The sequence below is a fragment of the Crinia signifera genome, chromosome 11, assembly GCF_055691185.1.
Source record: "Crinia signifera chromosome 11, ASM5569118v1, whole genome shotgun sequence".
NCBI classification, from domain to species: Eukaryota; Metazoa; Chordata; class Amphibia; order Anura; family Myobatrachidae; genus Crinia; species Crinia signifera.
This window is the reverse complement of record NC_139227.1, coordinates 102,118,570-102,135,792: the sequence shown is the minus strand read 5'-3', so window position 1 is coordinate 102,135,792 and position 17,223 is coordinate 102,118,570. Positions and strand designations below refer to the sequence as shown.

At 46.8% G+C, this 17,223-nt stretch overlaps 1 protein-coding gene across 7 annotated transcripts in view; it reads left to right on the top strand.

Moving 5' to 3' along the window:
* Positions 1-17,223, top strand: part of NELL1 (neural EGFL like 1) — a 558,514-nt gene that overhangs the window by 527,693 nt on the left and 13,598 nt on the right. For all 7 annotated transcript variants that reach the window (XM_083164040.1, XM_083164038.1, XM_083164037.1 and 4 more), the window contains one exon: positions 5,294-5,487. In XM_083164040.1, the coding sequence (XP_083020166.1) occupies positions 5,294-5,487 (194 nt within the window). The remainder of the gene's footprint in view (positions 1-5,293; positions 5,488-17,223) is intronic.

The window sequence follows — 17,223 nt, the reverse complement described above, 5'->3', positions numbered from 1 at the left end:
ACACAACTGAGAATTACATCCAGCACACAGACCATGGGAAGTGGTACTGGGCCATTATATACACCCACAGAATAAGGAGCACATCTGAGAATAACATCCAGCACAGAGACCATGAGCAGTGGCACTGTGCCATTATACACACACATACTTAGAACTACACCCAGCACACAGACCATTAGAAGTAGCACTGTGCCATTATACACACACATACTGTACTTAGAACTGCATCCAGCACACAGACCATGAGCAGTGGCACTGTGCCATTATACACACACATACTGAGAACTACACCCAGCACACAGACCATGAGCAGTGGCACTGTGCCATTATACACACACATACTGTACTTAGAACGGGATGCGGTCATTTGGTCTACTGCATTATGGTCGACAGTCATTAGGTCGAATCCATTAGGTCGACATGCTAAAAGGTCGACATGACTCTAGGTCGACATGACTCTAGGTCGACATGATTCTAGTTCGAAAGGTCATTAGTTCGACAGGTCATTAGTTCGACAACGTCATTAGTTCGACATTGTCTATGTCGACATTCACAAGGTCGACATGGAGTTTTTCACTGTTTTTTGAGCCAACATGTGCCGACAGGCGGTAATTCATGCCCTACCATCCACTAGGGCGTGGTGGGAGAATAAAATAGTGTGCCGAGCGTAGCGAGGCACCGTGCCCGACGCATTGCGAGCGCAGCGAGCGATGCGAGGGGATGCAGTGCACTTTAAACTGTGTCCATGTCGACTGTGTTGACATTCAGGTAAAAAAACAGTGAAAAACCCCATGTCGACCTTGTGAATGTCGACATAGACAATGTCGAACTAATGACCTTGTCGAACTAATGACCTGTCGAACTAATGACCTTTCGACCTAGAATCATGTCGACCTTTTCCCATGTCGACCTAGAGTCATGTCGACCTTTTAGCATGTCGACCTAATGGATTCGACCTAATGACTTTCGACCATAATGCAATAGACCAAATGATCCCAACCTTAGAACTGCATCCAGCACACAGACCATGAGCAGTGGCACTGTGCCATTATACACACACACACACACACACACACTTAGAACTACACCCAGCACACAGACCATGAGCAGTGGCACTGTGCCATTATACACACACACACACACACACACACACACACACACACACACACTTAGAACTACACCCAGCACACAGACCATGAGAAGTGGCACTGTGCCATTATAAACACACATACTGAGAACTACACCCAGCACACAGACCATGAGCAGTGGCACTGTGCCATTATACACACACACACTTAGAACTACACCCAGCACACAGACCATGAGCAGTGGCACTGTGCCATTATACACACACACACACACATACTTAGAATTACACCCAGCACACAGACCATGAGCAGTGGCACTGTGCCATTATACACGCACATACTTAGAACTTCACCCGGCACACAGACCACGAGAAGTGGCACTGTGCCATTATACACACATACTGAGAACTACACCCAGCACACAGACCATGAGCAGTGGCACTGTGCCATTATACACACACACATACATACTTAGAACTACACCCAGCACACAGACCATGAAAAGTGGCACTGTGCCATTATACACACACATACTGAGAACTACACCCAGCACACAGACCATGAGAAGTGGCACTGTGCCATTATACACACACACAGAATAGGAACACATCCGAGAATTACATCCAGCATATACCCCATGATAAGTGGTAGTCTGCAGTCATCTACACATAGAATAAGAACACATACTGAGAATTACAGTACATACAGGCACTGAAAACTCACCATTCATCAAAGCGTACCCATCATCTGCATAAACTAGTCCTGAGACTGGTCCTCCGATCCCCTGCCCCATGCCCTGTCCATCTCTGCCTGCTTACATCCTGCCATCAACCCACCTCCCACCTGCTTGCACCTCATATAATCTGTCTTTTGCATCTTCCTACTAGATTGTAAACTCCTCTCTTCCCTCTTGTTGTCAAAGCCCTCTTCTCTTCACATGTCACTCATAGCTCTCCCATACCCAAACACTCAGCGAACATCTTCGTCCGCAAACTCATCTCCATCTTTGACCACCAGCCCTGAGTAGTACATTAATCTAGTCCTCACTACATACATTTATGCTGTAATGTGTACTGAACTGTGGCCAGGGAGAGTGCAGCCGGCAGAGCATAAGCTCCGGGCGCCAAAAGGTCATAGGGCGCCGGAGCCGTGCATCGCAATGGCATCCCTGCCTTCCCTGTGTGCCGTAAGCTACCCGCTTCTGGAGAGCAGCTGCAGAAGAGGACCAGCTGGCGGCGGCAGCAGGGAGAGAGGTCCTCGATGACGCGCTGCTGCCCATAGCCTCCCAAGCCGGTCTCTGGAGGAGGGAGAGAGGACCTGCTGCCGCTCTGTGCTGGCGGTGGCAGCAGGGAGAGAGGGAGCAGGAGTTAACCTGCTGCTGCCCAGAGATGCTGGGGACACCTGCAGGTATTGGGACGGGGGGGGGGGGGGGGTGTTTATCTGCGTGCCCATGTCATGTACAAAAAGTATGTGTATCGATCCTGAGAATTGCATACATACATTTCTGTTTCCCAGTACCCATTTGCATATGACCCAAGTCTCTCCCTAGGGGATACAGCATTGCTGGAGAGGGATCTCTGGTCCTTCTCCCCAGCAGCTTCCATGCTCCTACCCTCAGCCTTGTGCGCTCCTTAATGTGTTGGTGCTACACACAGGTACTGGCCTTATAAAACTGCAAATGATCATCTATCTGAGTCTATCAGACGCACTGTAACAGGATCATTATATATAAGAAGATGCCTCAAATTGGACCCTCCCATTCCCTGCGCCCATCGCTCTGACACTGCTAACGGGTTACCATCCTTCTCGCTCTGCCTCCCCTGAGAAATGTATAATAGATTAAGTTGGCTTTGTTCAGTGCAAACAAGTCTGTGCTATGGAGAATATGAGTAATGTCAGCATCCATAATTGCCAACATCTGGCTTTCTATAAATCTGCTCAATTGCTTGGAAGGTGAAATTAGATTCTTCTGTCATAAGTAAAAGCAATTACACAATGTCTCCTGCGCCGGCGGCCGCGGCGCTCACCTGTAAAACCCTCTCTGCTTTGGGCACTGCGACCAATCTTTCTCCCGGCGCGGTAATCCCGTTTCCTAACATGTGTTTACATCTCATCGTCCAATTATACACAAACACTACAGCGCGGAGAGCGTTCTTTATTTCTGCCTTCACACTGAAGTGAGAAATCAATTTGTACGATATTTGGCCAGTCTAGCCGCAGATGTAACGTGCCGGGCATTGTGCAGAGGGTGCAGGGGGAGCCTCACCCAGTTATCCGGTGTCACCTGAATATTCCTTCATCTCTAATGTACAATTGATTTTCTCTCTTTGATGAATATTTTCTGTAAAAATTGGTTTTCACACAGCAAATGTTTTTGTCTTTAACCGAACATTTTGTTACTTCGGTTTTACGTTCCTTGGGTGTCAATTATACGATTCATTGAAAACACTGCAGTATTATATAGACTATAGGCAGGCGTGTACTTCCACCCAACCGCTGTCGTGTTCCTGGTAACCAGGGGGACCAGATTTTTCGGAAGCCTCCCGGCCATTCCGGGAGGGTGGGCAAGTATTGACCAACCAGCTCCTGCATGTCATTTTAAAACACAACCTGTAATATGACAGGAGCTGGCTGGTGATAAACATGCCCCTTAATCCAATGCCAGGCTGCCAGGAGAATGTGCGGGCCTTGGAGACAGCCACCCCCCCCCCCCCCCCATTAGCAACACCCAGTCGGGTATTTAGCAACGTGACAATTCCGTGGTATCGGGCCTGTGGCCTCATGCTGTTGGCCGCCTTGTAGATCTGTGCAGTGACGAGTGACATTATAACGTAATTGCTGTGGTTGGTGGGAGGGAGACATCAGTCACAGGATTGGCGCCTAAAATGATGTGTTAGAGATTCTAAAATTGACTTACGAGGCGCTTTATAAATCCGACTCCGCGCTCAGCCTGATTTTATTGTGCTGATAAGTTTTACAATAGCATCTGCCTGTACCAGAGATAAATGTAAAGGGACTTTACGCGTTTGTTTTATTTGGCAGCCAGCTCGGGAAGTGGTAGGATACGGGAGTATCACGCTCTATAGGGAAGCTATTGTCCAGAGTGATGTGTGTTCCGGGATCGCATGGGATACTCATTAATAGGCATCGCTGTCCTATGTGACAGTCAAGGGGCGGATAACAGGGGTTATGGGTCATTGGGTTGACCCAATTAGGGTCGACACTCAAAAGATTGACAGGCCATAGGTTGACACATTAGGAAGGTCGACATGACTTAGGTAGACAGGTTCAAATGATCGACACAAGCAATAGGTGACAATGGAAAAGGTTGGCACGATAAAGGTCGACATGAGCTTTGACAATAGTCCTCAGGGATAGTGAAGTATGGAAAAACACCTGTTCTGGGGGGAAAAAAATAGAAAAACCCAGGTCGACCTTTTTTTATGTCAACTTTTTCTATGTGGACATATTGCTTAGGTCAACCTTTTACGAACCTAAGTCATGTTTGACCATTTTAAGGGGTTCTACCTTTGGCCTGTCTACCAACAGTAGTCAACCTATTGTGTGTCGACCCATCAACCGCACGTCTATATATACTGCATGAGTGTCGCAGACAATTGATTTGCATAACTTCTAAAATCCATATGTGGCCACGCCTTCACAGAGAGGATGATGTCATTATATCGCCAGAAACGCATTCGCTCCACTAGAGGGGTCCTAGGGTTTGGGTCCCCTTTACCCCTCTGTGGTTGGGGTAATCAGGGGCTGCTTAATGGATGACTTGGCCTCATGTAGATGACTGGTTTCATAGGATCTCCCCTAGGCCCCAACACTCCCCTAGTTCAGCCAACTGGGCAAAGAGGAGCGTGTGTGACAATGTTGGGGGAGTATGACAAATCTCTAATAGTCACATTCCACAGTTGGGACAGTTGGGGGGGATATGTGGTCAGAGATCCCGACCTACATGAACCAATACGATCATTACAGATTGACCAACAGTGAGGGAAACCTCTTTGTTCCTTATCCATTTTTCAATGTTCTGGCATCATCATGTTCTGCACATCAACCTTCTAAAACAAGCTTTAGTTGCAAATCTTCTTAATTTTTACAATTTATTTTGCTCAGTAGACCTACAGGAGAATGGCCTTATGTCTGAACAGACCACATATACAAACGTATAATTCTGTGTGTATATTGTCTTGTAGACATTGATGAATGCGCACTGAGGACGCACACGTGTTGGAACGATTCTGCTTGTGTGAACTTAGAAGGTGGCTTTGACTGTCTTTGCCCATCTGGACCATCGTGCACTGGGGACTGCCCTCATGAAGGTGGACTGAAACGCAATGGCCAAGTCTGGACGCTAAAGGAAGACCGGTGTTCCGTCTGTTCCTGCAAGGTAAGACTGATGGAAGCCTTGAGGTTTATGAGCCAACTGATAGTTAACAGGAAAGAGAATGAATGTCAGATGAAGGAGATCTAAGGGAGGAGGGCCTAAGATGAAGGAGATCTAAGGGAGGAGGGCCTAAGATGAAGGAGATCTAAGGGAGGAGGGCCTAAGATGAAGGAGATCTAAGGGAGGAGGGCCTAAGATGAAGGAGATCTAAGAAAGGAGGGCCTAAGATGAAGAAGATCTAAGGGAATAGGGTCTAAGATTAAGGAGATCTAAGGGAATAGGGTCTAAAATGAAGGAGATCTAAGGGTGGAGGGTCTAAGATGAAGGAGATCTAAGGGATGAGGGCCTAAGATAAACTAGATCTAAGATGAAGGAGATCGAAGGGAAGATGGTTTAAGATGAAGGAGATCTTAGGGTTGGAGCACATGAAAAAGGTACGATTAGAGCTTGAGTTGTACAAAGCCAAATAACATGATCCATATAAATGTAATTTTGCCATATCTGTAAATATATTACACTGGGTAAGAGGTTGCGTCCCATATTGGTTCTGACAATGAGAGATTGCCAGAATTTGGGGAACTCTCCCAGTTCACCAGGAAAGCAGGCCATTCTGCCAGATCCATGGTGATATAGATGGTCCAGGATCTTACTGATGACAAATATCCAATAGCATGAGATGTTGCACTGTGCAGGGGTGGGGCTATGATTAGATGAATGTGTGGCGGTGCAACCCCCCTCCCCCTTGGGATTTGCCATAATATCAGCACATACTGAGGGTAAAGGAATACAGCTGGACACAGACCTCAAGCTATGGGCAGGAATGGTAAAGGATGTAATAAACATGATGTTATGGAAAGACTCTGCATTCATGAGAGTTGTGATTTAATTATTTCTCAGTGATTCTGACAAAGCCACCTGTGATAGTGTAAGGTGTGCCGCGCATGTGTTCTCCCCCCCCCACCCCCCTCCCCTTGGTAATCCGGGTTGGAAGTTTGGCAGTTTGGTCCTGTGCTCCTCTGTGACCACCAGTGCTATACAGAGTGATACCAGCACAGCGATCTGAGGACCAGCTGCTCTAACCAATCCCCAGTCCCTAAGTCAGACACACATGGTTGATCACAGGGGACAGATCTGCCGCCAGAATCCCCTGCAACAAGGCAAAGATGGCTGTGCAGGGGTATTGGAACCAGAGGGAAACTTGGATAATGCAGATAACATTATAGTAATTTGACAGGGCTCCCTACTTTTTTCCGTCAATTTTGTAAATTGTTTTTTTGTACATCCGCCCAGATTGCATTTCCCATTCCAAGCATGGGAAATGCGATCTGGAATGCAAAGGGTTTGGAGTAGAATTTTGCGAAGTCTCATCCAATTGCCAATTAGTACATTCTGGTGATACTAAAATAATTTGAAAAGGTGTGAAAACCTCCTTTTTCACATTCTTTTAGTAAAAAGTTTCTTGATAAATATGCCCGGTCATTGTCCTGTAGTGCTTGTTAGTTTATAGAGCCATTGTTTTTGTCTCCATCCTGTAATCCCTCCTGTCAGTCTTCTTTATGCATGATCATTCTCAAGCAGTATAGCACCTAGCGGTGTAGCTCAGTGACAGACAGCAAACCAGTCACCAGCTAAGGAAATGGTTGCTCGGCTGCCTGAATCCGGGAGCACCCGGTCATAACTCCAGGGGTGTCCTTGTGAGATCATTTACATCTAGCAACATAATGAGCTTATTTAGACATTTATTTTTAAATTGCTTTCTCCCTACAAAGAATATGTATTCAATGCAAATTATAATATTAAAGAGAATTCAGTTTGTATATATTACAAGTATATTTAGACAATAAATAATCTAGGGCTTTATGCAAACAGGCTCTTGTAGATGTACTGCCCCTCCTGGAATGATAGGCTGCAGCTTCACACCATAGGCTGGACCGGTTCTTATCTGTACTAAAACACATTTACTACTGGTACACTGATCCCTGCCTCATTAATGTCCTTTATAATCAGTGATGAATAATGGAACATGCACTCAATACTTGTTGTGCTCAATACTAAGTAAAAATGTCCCTGGAAATTATGTAAAATAAGTTTATTTAAAAATTTTGGAACAAACCTTTTTGCCTATTTTTTTTCCTATACAGCAGGGTTCCTCATACTATTTTGCTCTGGGACCCCATTAGACAATAAAAATAATGACAGGACCCCAGCAAGTTACTGCAAAGGTCATCACATCACACGTGTAGTCAGCACACAGCACATGCATGGCAGCATTGTGGAGGCACAGAGTGATGGGAGGAGTCTAATATACCATAACCCATCACATCACACGTGTAGTCAGCAGACAGCACATACTTGGCAGCATTGTGGGGGCACAGAGTGATGGGAGGAGTCTAATATACCATAACCCATCACATCACACGTGTAGTCAGCAGACAGCACATACATGGCAGCATTGTGGAGGCACAGAGTGATGGGAGGAGTCTAATATACCATAACCCATCACATCACACGTGTAGTCAGCAGACAGCACAAGCATGGCAGCATTGTGGAGGCACAGAGTGATGGGAGGAGTCTAATATACCATAACCCATCACATCACACGTGTAGTCAGCAGACAGCACATACTTGGCAGCATTGTGGGGGCACAGAGTGATGGGAGGAGTCTAATATACCATAACCCATCACATCACACGTGTAGTCAGCAGACAGCACAAGCATGGCAGCATTGTGGAGGCACAGAGTGATGGGAGGAGTCTAATATACCATAACCCATCACATCACACGTGTAGTCAGCAGACAGCACATACATGGCAGCATTGTGGAGGCACAGAGTGATGGGAGGAGTCTGATATACCATAACCCATCACATCACACGTGTAGTCAGCAGACAGCACAGACATGGCAGCATTGTGGTGGCACAGAGTGATGGGAGGAGTCTGATATACCATAACCCATCACATCACACGGGTAGTCAGCAGACAGCACATACATGGCAGCATTGTGGAGGCACAGATTGATGGGAGGAGTCTGATATACCATAACTCATCACATCACACGTGTAGTCAGCAGACAGCACATACATGGCAGCATTGTGGAGGTACAGAGTGATGAGAGGAGTCTGATATACCATAACCCATCACATCACATGTGTAGTCAGCAGACAGCACATACATGGCAGCATTGTGGAGGCACAGAGTGATGGGAGGAGTCTGATATACCATAACCCATCACATCACATGGGTAGTCAGCAGACAGCACATACATGGCAGCATTGTGGAGGTACAGAATGATGGGAGGAGTCTAATACACCATAACCCATCACATCACACGTGTAGTCAGCAGACAGCACATACATGGCAGCATTGTGGAGGCACAGAGTGATGGGAGGAGTCTAAAATACCATAACCCATCACATCACATGGGTAGTCAGCAGACAGCACATACATGGCAGCATTGTGGAGGCACAGAGTGATGGGAGGAGTCTGATATACCATAACCCATCACATCACATGGGTAGTCAGCAGACAGCACATACATGGCAGCATTGTGGAGGTACAGAATGATGGGAGGAGTCTAAAATAACAGACAATTCAACAGATTTTTCAGACTCCTTGAATCGCTGACTGAGATTAGAAAAGTCATCAGCCTGATGGTCAGCAACATGGACTCGCGACCCCATGCTGAGAATGTCGGGACCCACAGTTTGAGAACCGCTGCTATACAGTATTTATTTTTATTTATATTGCACCTGCATATTCACTTGTGCTTACAGTTAGGAACAAAACCATAATAAAACAAGACTGAAGAATGAGAGGTAGGAGGGCCCTGCTCTCACGTCTAAGTATCAAACTGGTCCAGCCAGATTGTACATGCAAAAAGGTAATTAGTGGGCTATATAATCCCGTCATACAATGTTGGCCTTGGGTCAGCTGCTTCTGTGACTGTAGAAAGAAAACATGTAAGTTGTGTGTGAACTTTTATGAGGGGAGATCATCAGATACAATAACATATATAGGTTTGGAATGGTATGTACAGAACGCAGATTTTGCATACAGCAGACTTCTCTATTTTGTAAGTAGAGAGATGGATATTGGTGTAGTTTTGTTGGTAGCTCTAAATGTAAACTTTTTCTATTCTGGATAGATTTCCTGGATGTATGCAATATGACTTGGATACAGATTACATATTGGGAGTAAAGCACAGTTCAATCAAGGATGACACCTCGGAAATGGGAGATGTCAGGTCAATGCCTGTGATTGGCCGGTGGGAATATTAGGAGCGCTGCTTTTTAAAAATAGTGAGTTAGAGGTGGCAAGGTTCCAACTAAGATGTAATGGCAGAAAGACATCCAGCTAATGTGTCCAACACATGGCAAGAGATCAGCAGGGGTCAGGTAAATTTGGGTATAATCCGAAAACAGAGGATACTGAAATCGGAAAGAGCAGATTAGTATTCCACAAGTTGGTACAGCTAGAAGAGAGCAGTAGTGTAGGCATATAGGAGTGTAGTAGAAGTGCAGTAGCTGCAGTGTAGGAGGATTGAAAGAGGGGAGGTGGTAGAGGCTGAGCGAAAGAGGGGTGGAGATAGAGGTAGAGCAAAAGAGGGGAGGAGGTAGCTCAGTTCAGGAGTGTAAGAGAGGATGCTGTAGTTCAGGAGTGTAAGACGAGATGCGGTAGAGGCAGAGTGTAAGAGGGGAGGCGGTAGTTCAGGAGTGTAAGAGGAGATGCGGTAGAGGCAGAGTGTAAGAGGGGAGGCGGTAGTTCAGGAGTGTAAGAGGAGATGCAGTAGAGGCAGAGTGACAGAGGAGAGGCGTTACAGGCGGAGTGACAGAGGAGAGGCGGTAGAGGTGGAGTGACAGAGGGAAGCAGTAGTTCAAGAGTGTAAGAGGGGATGCAGTAGAGGCAGAGTGTAAGAGGGGAGGCGGTAGCTCAGGAGAGAAAGAGGGGAGGGAGGAGGTAGAGGCAGAGTGACAGGGGGAGGCAGTAGTTCAAGTAGTTCAGGAGTGTAAGAGGGGAGGTGGTAGTTCACAAGTCAGGCCACAACTACAACAAACCTTGTCATCAAGTTCTTAGCTAAAAGTATAGCAACAGCTCCCAAACTGCCCAGAACCCTACCTCAATATCCGCGTGACCATTATCCCACGACACAGCCAAGAGGGGGGAAATGTGCTAAGTTGGCTGTTTCTAGGTGCCTCATCACCCTGAAAAAAACAACGAATACTCTTCCTCTGCGTAAAACACCCTGGTTAAAATCATCATCATCTTGGCTGCATAAACCCTCTAACCAGCTCTAGAACCAGCAAAGTCTAGTACTCTTGTAAACTTAAGATGAAGTATTCCATCTTATCCTAAAGAGTCAACAAGAAATTTTCACAACCAAAAAGCCATCAAAGTTCTGCATTTAGGTACCCCTAGCAGCTATAGGAGTCCCCTGGAAAGGATGGCCTCCGCTGTTCCATGGGAGACAAAATTGGCAATTTCACCCCTAACCTTCTCTACATTGATGTAGTCTGTATTCAGTCCGATAGCGTGTAATGCACAAAGACGTCACCTTCAGGAGCTAACAAAACCTCAGGGGACCACCAGATCAGTTGGAGGACAAGACTTTCAGTACTTTCATATTTGTACCAAGATGTACATTTTTGGGTTGAATTATCCTTTGTGTTTCAGCGTAGTTTCAGAATGTCTCAAGTTAACGTTGCAGCTGTGCGCCGCCATTCCCGCTGTAATGAGGCTGTATAATCATTCTGAGAATTAAATGGGTTATGCAAATGCCGGGCACATGTCTGTACAAAAGCTGCAGTGTCATTTACTTCCGATTACTTTGTGGTGTCTGTTATGCAAGGAGCAATCTCCAACCTGGACTCCGTTATAATGGGCACTTTGTAGAGTTTAATTTTCAACTTTGGATTTTAGTTTTTTTAAATGAAAAGAATGAAGAAAACAGCTGTGACTGAAAGGTAGATGGAAGTTCCACATAAACGCACCCGTAACCATACAATGAACTGCTTATCCTATATCATAAAAGGCTAAGGGCAGTATTCAATCTGGGATCCCGACTGTCGGAACATCCAGACCGTTTGAATCCTGGGCCGTTTTCGCTCCGCTCGACAGAAACTCGACTGGCAGAATTCAATGTTTCGCCTGTCAAGTGTTGAAAAGTGGGTATGTCTTCAAACGGCTGCGGATTGTCAAAAAAAGGGCGTGGATTAGACAATCCGGGACCATTTCCGACCAAACAGATCTGGCTTGTTTTTAAAGTCGGATCTGTTTTGTCGCAATCAGCCTTCTACCGGCGGAGAAAGTGGGCAAGATGGAATACCCCCGAAAACTGCTCCTCACCTCTATAGGGGGAATGCAATTTTGGGCACACACAGCCAAAAGGTCGGTGACATTACTGTTATGTTGTTCAGTAGTTTTGACGGACTGGCAACTAGTAATTTCTAAAAGGTACGATGACCCAAATGGGCCCCTTCCCTTCCTCCTGCCACAGAATAACGGTGGTACACTGGAAAGTCCCAGAGTAGCGCAGGGATTCCGTGTAGAACCATCGGCTTGTACTGATGGAGCAATGCTGTGCGGGAATAGTATGTATGGGATGCAGCCAAAATCCTGAAAACAGGGATCCCGACAGTCAGAAGAGCGATCGCATGATCCAGATGCATACGGAGGGAGGTACAGGGGTTGGGGTTATAATTAGGCACTAAAGGGGGTAGTGTTAGGGATTGACTGTGTAGGGGGGGTAAGGATCAGGGTAGTTAGATTTGGGCTGTTTGGGGGGAATGGTTAGGGACAGCCTGAAGGAGCTAGGGGGTGGTTAGGGTTAGCATGCTGGTGGGAACGGCAAGAGGTCAAGGTTAGGCTGAAATACTTATCCGGTAGCTGCTGGGATTCCTGCTATCAATATCGGGGGGGGGGGTTTGACTGTCGGCATCCCAACTGCTGGGATTTCCTACTCACAACGCCACTATAAAGGGGACATATTTAATAGTTCTAAAGTAGAAGGATATATTGTGTGGATTTAACAAAATACGTGCAGAAGAAAAACTCTTCCATTCAATATTTGCATTCATTTGCTTGCGTAGTGTAGAATACAGTACAGTATGTGCTAGTAACTAAATGCCCACACAATGTAACGCAGTAGGTGGTACCCAGGCCTCGCCGAACCCTCATTTATGAACAGAACCTGGTGTCACTTAGGAGACCTGTGATGGGCGGATCATTAGCTCGACAGTAATTAGTTTGACTTTTCATGTGTCAACCTTTTTTTTTTCATGTCGGCCAATTGCTTGTGGGAGCCCTGCTCGTTATATCAGGAGCTGTACACTTGTGTAATATGGCTGCTGAGGTGTTATTACAGATAGTGTTCTAAATGCATTGTTTTACCTAATTACTCAGAGTAAGGTAATGTGTGTCCCTTTTGGAAGGTTAGCGGGCCGCCCACTGCGCCGGCAGAGCCGCAGGACGCCGATCGCTGATTATATTATTATTACACCATACCTAGACTTTGTGATTTGGAGGCTGTAACTGCCAGCATTGACGGTAACCGCGGTAACAATGATTGAGAGTCTCACAGTTGGCGATCAATGAGCAAGTAATTTGTAATCACCCTTATAATGTATTGTTCCCGCTTCTCCATGCTTAGCTTGTCATTTAGCTATACATATAAATTATAACACAGGCTTTGTGTCCCATGTGGCAGCCATAGAGCAGGGCGGTGGTGGGACGTAACAATGATTGCTCACTTTAAACCAAGTACAGAAAATATAAGGAATGTCATTTAATGACATTGTTCTGCTGGACGCCAGGCACCTATGGAGGATAGGATAAGGGGACGAGGGGATGGTGGTGTGGATATTGCCGTCGCCGTGACCTCATATCCCCAAACCACCTGCCATACACCACCCATAGCAGTTAGCAGTATAACCGGATATAAGGCTATTGTTTTATATATGTATTTTCTGAGGTCATGTAATGCGGACGCTCTGCGGCACAGGGAACGGGGGGCATTAGTGTATATGTGATAGACCCCCAGGAGTAGGTATGATGAACCAGTGAGGAGAGTAGAGAAGTGGGCGGGTACAGGCGTTGTCCATGGCAACCAGTTCGCTTTATCAAACTCATTATAATGCTAAATATAACACACAGCCTCTATGTAATAATCCTCGGAGAGGGAAAGTGTGGTTTATTAGGCCCGGGTGAAGTGATAAAGTGTCTGGTACTTTATCACTGGCCAATAAGCTGCTAACTATCCAGTCACAGACTGGGTTTGGAAAATGACAGTTATGAGCGTATTGGTAAGTGGAAAAAATACCAGCCACTTTATCACTTCACCCGTGTCTAATAAATCTGCCCCAAAGTACCAACTTGCCCACTAACTGTAATTTTACAAACCTGCCATGTAAGATGACAGTTAGGAGCTGGTTGGTACTTTATCTCCATCCACTTTACCTCTCTCCAAGGCTTGGTACACAGATTACTATATCAATCAATTTCATTTAACCATCTGCGCTCAGCCATGGATAACTTGAAAACCTGGGCCGTTAGGGCGCCTAGAGGAACGCACCTGGGAACCTCTGGTCTAAATATAAGTCCCTTGCTAGCACCGCCCCAGGACAGCTGGCCCCGTAATCAGAGCAGCATGTCGCATGGGATGATGATAATGAGTCCCAGGTAGACAGAAGCCGGATTGTGCCGATGCTGCAGAAGACGGCAGAGCAGCCTGGACGGCCAATGTTCTAGCGCAGCCACACACAATGTTCCGGAGCCCCTCCTGGGGGACTAACACACACGTAGGATGCTACAGACAGGAACAGACTCTCATTAGAATAGCTGGAACAGGAAGATGTTTGGGCTGATTGGTCCCCCTGCAGCCAGACTCAGCGCAGCTCGTAGGATGTTATTTCGGGACCCCCTGAGTAACATGAGAACATGAGCGGCTAAGTGCAGCCCCTTGGACAATGCAAGGTTTATATTGTGCCCACAAATGTTCTATTCTAGCAGGTTACCCTGACTGAAAACAATTTGCATCCATGCACTGTTGTAGATAGGGGATCCCGGCACCCAGTGCAAAGTCTAACCAATGACCATATTACAGTGGTGGCATGACTGTGAACTCTCGGGACAGATGCATTACCCGCCAGAGGTGCACCCCGCATAGCACATCTCCCAGCATGCACAGCGGTGGGGATACTAATCCTGGGTTAAGACTGTACAGGTCTTAAGCAGGATACAGACAGCATTGTGGCAGCACAGTCTGTCCGTCCACCCGCCCAAAGCTGGCTATGCAAGCTGGGACATGTAGTTTTACATCCCCAGTTTCCTTACTATAATTTATTTGGTACTTGTGGAGTATCACGGCTCCCACGATGGCCATCGCACATCAAAAAATCGCGTCGCATGCGATTTTTAACAGAAAAGCATCCAAATGCATTGAAATTAGTATGAAACATGTTCAATGGCCCCCAAATGGCATTTTTGAGGCTGTACCACCCCCACTATCAACACGAACCCGAAGCGTGGCGAGCGCTGCGAGCCCGCGAGGGGCGGCGGTACGCGTCCTACGACCTTTTCATACACCCACTATCCACGTCGGCGTGGAGTTGAGAATAGAAAGTGTGGCGAGCCACCGAGCCCGTGTCCCCTCGCGGGCTTCACAGGTGTCCGCTCGCCACACTTCGGGCTCGGTGGCTCGCTGCGCTTGCCACACTTTCTATTCTCAACTCCACGCCGATGTGGATAGTGGGGGTATGAAAAGGTCGTAGGACGCGTACCGCTGCGCTCGCCACGCTTCGGGTTTGTGTTAATAGTGGGGGTGGTACAGCCTCAAAAATGCCATTTGGGGGCCATTGAACATGTTTCATACTAATTTCAATGCATTTGGATGCTTTTCTGTTAAAAATCGCATGCGATCGCATGCGATTTTGTCAAAAACCGGCAAAAACGGCATGCCATCGCATGCCACTATATATGTATATATACCATTTATTTATATGGAACCAAAAGGGTTCTGCAGCGCCGGACAATACATAGATAAACAAAAAACAAGAAAATAACGAGTTACAGTACAATGCAGTGTAGGACAAGTACACGGTAAAAAAGGACAGTTCCATCAGGGGACAGGACACTGACGCAGTTATCAGGGTGGCAGAGGTATAGTCTAAGAAAAGCACATGAGGAGAGAGGGCCCTGCTCGTGAGAGCTTACATTCTAAAAAGGGTAATAATGGGCCCCTTAATCCTAGGGGCCCATTTATCATTAATGGCATTTGCAATGGGATACTGAAGGAGCCGGGGATGTGTTCAGTGGCGAGGGTTCTACACCAAAGCAGGCTGCTGACCACACGGGATTCCGCCATTGCTGGGGATGGTTCTGAGGAATCCCGTGTATGTGAAGTGTAGCCCATAGACCACAATGGGCTGATGCCAACCTACAAAATGCTACACCACCCGATGCTGCCTACTCTTTACCAGCTGGAGATACGGTCACTGGGTCTACTAGCAGTTGGTTGACAGGGTCATTAAGTCGACACAAGCATTAGGTGGACATGGGGAAGGTCAACAGTTAAAAGGTTGACATGGGGTTTTTCACTTTGTGCCGACAGGTGGGAGAATAAAATAGTGTGCCGAGCGTAGAGAGGCACCATGCCCAGAGCATGGCGAGTGCAGCGAGCCATGCAAGGGGACGCGGTGCTACATTTTAGTGTCCATGTCGACTGTGTCGAAATTCAAGACAAAAAAAAATGTGAAAAACCCCATGTTGAACTTTTCACTGTCAACCTTCCCCATATTGACCAAATGCTTGTATAGACCTCATGACCCTGTGATCTACAGTTTTGTCGACCTTCCTGCATGTTGACCAGCTTGTCGACCATCATGCTGTCTACCCAATGATCCATACCCCCTGATTAAGGTGGCCCATGTTGCAGTTCGTGTCATACATGCGGCTGGTACCAAATATTTGCAGCCACCCCCTAAAGCGCATGTTTCCAGGGAATTTGCTGCAGACCCGTAATGATAAATAGGACACCAGGCGTGTGTGAGAGGCGCAGGGGAGGCGGCAGTACAGGCACGGTGGGATTCTGCGATACATCCTTCATCACGGAATCTGGGGCACAGAAGGAAGCATTGGAGACCAGCTGACTCTTGCTGTTCTGCAGACCTGTGACAGCCGTCTCCGGGCGCCTGATGAAATGCTCCTTGTAATTGGATAACGCCACCTGCGCACTTCTGCACTCTTATTCCAGAGACTGTAAGAGGCTAAGTATCAACGTGACAGCTCGGAGAAGGAGGCAGCTACTTAAAGATTTCATTCACATAATGGATGAGATGAAAAATTGGTTCCCTTTGCACTTGCCCTGCAGCTTACCACAAGTACACCCCCCCCCCCTCCCCCTCCCCCCTCCCCAGCACAGAGAGACTTCAGCTGGGGGAAACTTTCTGAGTGTTGATGTAGAATAATGTCATTGATTGAACTGTGAGCGGATTATGTGAGATTTGTTAGAAATACCAAGGCCTCCCAGGTAGCGCAGATCTGTGATCGGCACAGAGAACGCTTCTGTCTTCTACCCATTGGCAGCCGATTCAGTGTACTCTATGTGCGTCCGCTGTGTGTGGCTGGGATACAGTTGTGGGTCATTTGTTACCGATGTACAATACAGGTTCCAAACAACAATGAGCTAGATATGTACGAGAAGTCATCGGTAATCGATCCATTGGCTCGACAGTCAATAGCTCGACAT